Source organism: Carlito syrichta, unplaced genomic scaffold (genome assembly GCF_000164805.1).
Source record: "Carlito syrichta isolate Samal-C Ts95f unplaced genomic scaffold, Tarsius_syrichta-2.0.1 Scaffold302909, whole genome shotgun sequence".
NCBI classification, from domain to species: Eukaryota; Metazoa; Chordata; class Mammalia; order Primates; family Tarsiidae; genus Carlito; species Carlito syrichta.
In genome coordinates, this window is record NW_007247005.1 from 98,734 (window position 1) to 104,980 (window position 6,247).

General features: G+C 59.6%; 1 protein-coding gene across 1 annotated transcript in view; it reads right to left on the reverse strand.

Moving 5' to 3' along the window:
- LOC103259583 (oligodendrocyte transcription factor 2) overlaps nucleotides 1-1,564 on the reverse strand; it is a 3,251-nt gene extending 1,687 nt beyond the window's left edge. The window contains exons 1-2 of the mRNA XM_008057233.2: nucleotides 1,389-1,564; nucleotides 31-601 (exon numbers count right to left, since the gene is read on the reverse strand). Of these exons, the coding sequence (XP_008055424.2) occupies nucleotides 31-542 (512 nt within the window). The 5' untranslated portion in view covers nucleotides 543-601; nucleotides 1,389-1,564. The remainder of the gene's footprint in view (nucleotides 1-30; nucleotides 602-1,388) is intronic.
- Nucleotides 1,565-6,247: the final 4,683 nt, after the last annotated feature.

The window sequence follows — 6,247 nt, forward strand, 5'->3', positions numbered from 1 at the left end:
TGGTGGCCGCCGTAGATCTCGCTCACCAGCCGCTTCATCTCCTCCAGGGAGTTGGTGAGCATGAGGATGTAGTTGCGTGCCAGCAGCAGCGTGGCGATCTTGGAGAGCTTGCGCACCGACGGGCCGTGCGCGTACGGCATGACCTCGCGCAGGCCGTCCATGGCGATGTTGAGGTCGTGCATGCGCTTGCGCTCGCGGCTGTTGATCTTGAGGCGCAGCTGCTGCAGCTCCGGCTCCGTCATCTGCTTCTTGTCCTTCTTGGTGGACGACGCGGCCGCCGACGACGTGGACGACGAGGTGCTGGACGACGATGACTTGAAGCCGCTGCTTCCCAGCTTGTCCCCAGGGTGCGCGCCCGCCGAGCCCATGGCGCCGCGCAGCTCGGCGCTCAGCTCCGGCGGGCAGTCGCTCGGCGTGGACGAGGACACGGTGCCCCCCGTGAAGCCGCCGCCGCCGCTGCCCTTGCTTCTGGCCGGCAGGAAAAGGTCATCGGGCTCTGGCGATGACGGGCGGCTGGACACCAGGCTGGCGTCCGAGTCCATGGCCCCGGAAGAGGATAATAGCAGCTTTCGCAGGGTCCTCCTTCCCTCGGCCCCCAGAACTTCCAGGGTAAGAGGAGAAAAGGAGAGAGAGACATAGAAGTAGAGAGAGAGAGAGAGAGAGAGAGAGAGAGAGAGAGAAACGGACAGTGTCGGTGAAACAGAAAAGCTGCTCCCGCCTGCACAGCAGCCCACGGTCCAGGCACAGGTGGCTGGTGACTTCGGGTCCCCATCACTGCCCTCTCTGGCCTTTCCCCTCGCTGCACGCAAATACCCATCCTTAATCGCCCTCTTGCCCTCCCCGCGGCCTCTCCTGTGCTCTCATCCAACAGGTTGTTTTATTTCAGGGAGCATCGGATGACCCTCAGGGAGGATGGCATCCTAAAGGTTTTGTGCCTTCGATTAGGAATGGGAAGGCTGGGCCTCCAGGCTGGAATAAACGAGTTGCCAGTGGGGGCTTTTTGGTCAGGGTGAAGACCTAAACAGGGAACTATTTACTTGGTTCCAGTGTTATTTGGTTCCACCGTATCTCCATCGACACCGCGCAGCAAACACACGCACACAAATACACCCGGCGCCGCCACGGGGCCCTGATTCCAGGGGCCACGGGGAGTTCGCCAGCTGGCTGGGACTTGGGTAGAAGGAGCTGTTGTCGCCCCGACTTCTCGCTTTGGGGCGTGGGGGATGCAGCGGTGAGTGTGGGATGGGCCGAGCCGCGGAGCCGCTCAGGAAAGCTGGCCGGCAGGGGAGGGATCCGCCCCCCCATCCGAGCATCCTGGGTCACAGCCGAGTTGGGGGGCGACTGTCCCTGGGCTCTAGATTGGGGCTGCTGGGGGCGGGGACACTTACTGTGGATGCGATTCGAGGAGCTCGCTCCGAAAAGCCTCAGAGGAGAACCTGGCACCGGGCGCTGGTGTCGCGTCGGTCTATAATAAGCATCCGCACCTTTCGGGGCTCGGCCGGTTTTTATAGCCCGTTGGCTGCGGCGACGGCGGCAGCGGTGGCCGGGGCGGGGGCGGGGAACAATGTGCTTGGCCTGGAGGGGCGGCCGCGCCAATGAGCTGGGCCCGCCCGGGGGGCTGGGAAGCTGATGTCATCCGGGCTAATTCCGCTCAATGAAACTCGCCGGGCCGGGCACACGCCTCCTCCCTGCGCACAACCAATGGGCGCCCGCGGCCGGGAGATTCTTGGGGAGGGACCGGAGGAGGGACCGGTGGCGGCAGAGCGAGAGGCGAGCCGAGGAGGAGCAGGCGGGGGCGGGCTCGCGGGGGACGGAGCGAGGGCCGAGAGCGCTCGGGGCCGGGGGAGAAAGGGAGCTTAGTTAAATTCCCACAAAAATGCGACCCCCGCTGAGTCCGGTTGGGCATGGGATGGGATGGGGATTCTGCCAACTAACCTGACACCTCACGCTGCCGCGTCTTTCGGGATGTGCGCGTATAACCCTGGCGGCCCAGGAGCCGAGGCCGACGTCTCCCCCCTAGTGTCCCCCCGGCGCCCCTCCCATTTCCCGCCGCCTGTTTCCATCTCCTGGGTTTCACCAACACGTGCGCATTTGGGGCCCCAAATGTGAAGGATACCAGGCACAAAGCCCTCACTTTCTTCGGGCTCTTAGCGCGCGTCGGGGAGGTGGCCACCGGCAGCGCAGCTCCGCGGGCGGCCGGGAGCGCCCCCCGCTGGGGGCAGGGCCTTGCGGGGCAGAAGACGGCAAGGGCCGAGGGACCGACTCCACCAAGGTGTTTTGAAAGAATAGCTCTTTATGAAGTTGAGGATGGTGCAGGGTCAGGGACGAGTTATTTCCGCACAGTCACCACGCTAACTCAAGGGCAGAGTCGTGTCTGGGGTCAAACGCCCCCTCTCCCCTTTATTGGCAGGGAGGGGAGGCCTGATGATAGTGTTTTCAACATCATCTTTGTGATCAGCATCACGCCGTGGAGTAGGGAGCAGCCCTTGTTGGTTTGCAAAGAGAAATCTCAGGTCTCGGGCCTAGGCAAAAGTTTCTTCGCGCTGTGGACCAAACAGCAAGATCAAATCACTTTCGACCGCATTCGGACACAATTTACTGATCGCCGCCTGGCTTTGAAACTCGGAAATTTGACCAGGAGGAATTAACCCCGTACGGGAGAAGCACCTGACTGAGGTAGTTCAGAGATACCTATGCATTCACCCGTTTTACAGATGGGAAAACCTAGAGACTGCAGCACGCCTGCAGAAAAATTGCTCAGCCTTTATAGCGGCAGCCCTGCGTGGACGACAGATGCCGGCGTTAGCGGGCCCCTGCGGTAGAGGGGTCTCCTGTCTATCCCACTCCTACTTTCACCCTGACCTGAATTTCTTTCCTCCATACATTTCGAATACAGAAATTTGTTTCTGCAGATCTCAGGTACACACATACTCGCGTGTCTCCCAGGGAGTGTTAAGATTCTCTGGTTATCTCTGTGGTTTGGGAATTTTAATGTGCACGTACGATTGTGAAAGCCAGCAAAGCAATAAACACAGTCACTGGCCTTCAAGTACCCGTTACAAAATAAACAAATACAAAAAAGGAACCCATTCTGTTGCCCCCAAGTTCCGGGGTGTCGCCCTCCAAGGTCTGCACTAGAAGTCCAGCCGGCTCTCGCCTTCGCCCCAGTCTCGTGCCTTCTGGAGCATAATTCTTCAGACCGCGTGTTTCCCAGCTGGCTCTGCAGCCATCCGTTAAATATGTATTTAAAACATGAAGAACTGAAGCGTGGTGATAGGTCGTCCAACGGTTACCAGGATGACCCATAATCGTTCAATTAGTAGAATCTGTCGCACGGGTCCACGCAGGGGTGGGGGCGGAGATCGGAAAGAAGAGACCACTCCCTTCGGCCTACCCCTGCCAGCCTCAGCGGGGACGTGTGGAGGTGTGCGCCCTGGGGCCACCGGCCGGGCGTGGAGTTGTGCGCCTGCGGGTGGCTCTGATAAACACCGGCGGGCGCAAAGTGCGCGCGCGCCCGGGTTGCGGCCGCGGTGGTTAGTCCGGTGCCGCCGGCACGTGTCCCGGAACCCGGGTTCCTCCTTTTGTTGCTTCCCACTGGGGTCTGGCCTGCGTCCGCAGGAGTGCGCGGTCTGAGGATCTTTACTCGCTGGGTCCAGTGGCTGGAGTTAGAGGCGGAGGTGAAAGCCGAGGGGCCCGTCCCGGCACGGCGCGAGCCTAGAGCCTGGAAGGCAGAGTCCAGAGGCAGGAGAGTTGGCTTGCTCGCCGCGTTCCTTCGTGACGCCCACAAGGACGTTCCAGGCCCTTAGCGCCGCGCCCCCGAGCCGAAGCAGCGGCGGCGGTTCTGGGGCGGATAAGTGGCAGCTCGCGGTCCGGAGCCCGGGCTGCTAGTTTCTCCTCCCGGCGGCCTCCGCACACCATCCTCCCTTCGCCAGAAGGTTGCTTGGGAGGTGGGGGCGATCTGTGTCCCCCTAGGCTCCTTTAGCCCGGAGCAAATCGGACGCTGAGCACTTTTCACGGGGTCGCCCGTACCTCCCCACCTCCCCGTCCCCAGGGATACTCGGACCCTACAGCCCGGCCGCGCGCGATTGCCCTCGTGCGTCCTGGGGGCGTCCCCAGCGCTTGTCTGGGTCCTGCGCCCGGCGTGAGCACCGTGGACTGGTCCCGGGTGCCGCGGTTCCCACCGGCGCGTGCGTCTGGGCCGCGGTCCTTCCGGGGCGTGGATCGCTCGCTCGCCGAGGCTCGTCGGCCCCGGCTCCGGGAGTTCCCGGCTGGCCCCGGAGTCCTGGAGCTGTTGGCCTCCTCTGTCGAAACGGAAGAAGTGTTTTTCCCTCTCCTTTGTGTTTCTCTTCCACAAAAGGCCGGGTGCGTGTCGGCCGGCCTCTGCTGGGCCGCCTGGCAGCGGAGCCTGTGCCAAGCGGGCTGGGCGGGCTCGCGCGGGACTCGGGCGCAGACCTCCGCCGCTTCCCATGTCCTTCCCCGGCCTTTCTTTCTGGTTCTCGCCCTTTCCTTCTCCGAGTTCCTGCTCACATTCAGGCGGTGTCTCGGCCCGGCTGCCAAGGAGAGCGACGTCCTTGTGCAGAGCTGACAGGGTGACGGTGGGAGGAAGGCTCTCGGCACCGAAAGGCAAGCAAAGCAACAAGCATTTCAGCCGTCGCTCCGGGTCCGGGAACCAGCTGGAATGAGGAATGGCAGCGTTTGGCGCCCAAACGTGGGCGACACGACCCCTCAGAAGCCAGAACTCTGCGAATAAACGGCGTGTCTTCTTTGCAAAACTCGGCTCCGGGAGCCGTCCGGGTTCACGCCGGTGTCCCGGACCCCAGCGCCTAGCACAGGTCCTGGTGTTTGGCAGGTGCTTGGTAAATGCTTCTGACGGCACACGCGTGCAAATGTGCACGTGGACTCGTGTGAAGTGTGGCTAGTAAAATATATGGAAATGTGGGTAAATGTGTGCTCTGCGTTTATTCCGCGTGCACAATAAACCGTGAGGTCTGTAATTTAGATTTTGGGGTGCATGGGAGACTTTAAATCCTGAAATTCCAGAATTTTTGGAGGCAGAAGTGAGAGGATTGCTTGAGCCCAGGAGTCTGAGACCACAACACAGTGAGACATCTCTACAAAAATATCCAAAAATTAGCTGGGTGTGATGGCATGTGCCTATAGCCCCAGCTACTGGGGAGACTAAGCCCAGGAGGTTGCATGTGTGGTGAGCTGTGATTGTGCCACTGCACTCCAGCCTGGGCGACAGAGTGAGACCCCAACGCAAAATAATAACAACAACAACTGTAACCACTTGAAGGTGACTTAAATTGTGCTAGGAATTTAGCATGTCTTGACAGACTTCATTTTATCTCATCTTTTACCGGCCCTAAGAGGGAGGTATTTATTACTTCCATTTTACAGATGGGGAAACTGACAGAGAGGTGTCAGTATTTGCCCAAGGTCTCAGGACCTGCTCTCTGGAACAGGTCCAGAGAGAAATCCCACCGTGCTGGGAGGTAGGGAGGAGTATGGATGTCAGAGACTTAGATGTCCAGCTGTCCCTCTTGACTTCAGGTTCTCATTCATAAAATGGGTGTCTATAAGCTTCCTGTGGCCTCTGAGGGTTTCTGCTGTGAAATTCAGAGGGCATGGGAAGGGCCGAATGACACCTGCCCCATGCAGTTTTTGTATTCTGCTACGAATCTGTTTGAGTGACTGTGAGGCACTGAGACTCTAGGACCATCTACACTGGCTCAGCTTGGGCTTGGGTGCCAGCAGAGACTGGGCCCAGGGAGGATTCCAGAGGCTGGACTGGAGCTTTCAGAGAGGGGTGTGATGCCGGGAGTAGTCAAAGGCAAACAAAGCAACCTAACAAACCCAAATTAAGAGCCCTCCACCCCCAGGCAACCCCTCCATGGTGGTCATGCTCCTGTCCAGGAAGCAGGCGCGACAGGCACCTGCCTTTAATGGTCAGCTCCTTGACATTAACCTGCCCCCCTCTCACCAGGTTCACAGTTCAGTAGACCTTGGGACAGGACTGAGGGAAGACTTGAACAAATTTTCTGGAGCTCAGCTTGTAAACCGTTATCTCATCCAAGCTTTGCAACAGCCCCTCTGGGGTTAGGAGGAAAATACTTTGTTCCCATTTTATGGATGACAATGCCGAAGACTGGAGATCAAGGTGGAAAAATCTCCCACCTAATGGATCCCAGGACTCCCCCCTCCTCCCCCATCCAGGAGACACTAGGCACACACTTGCTTTGACCAG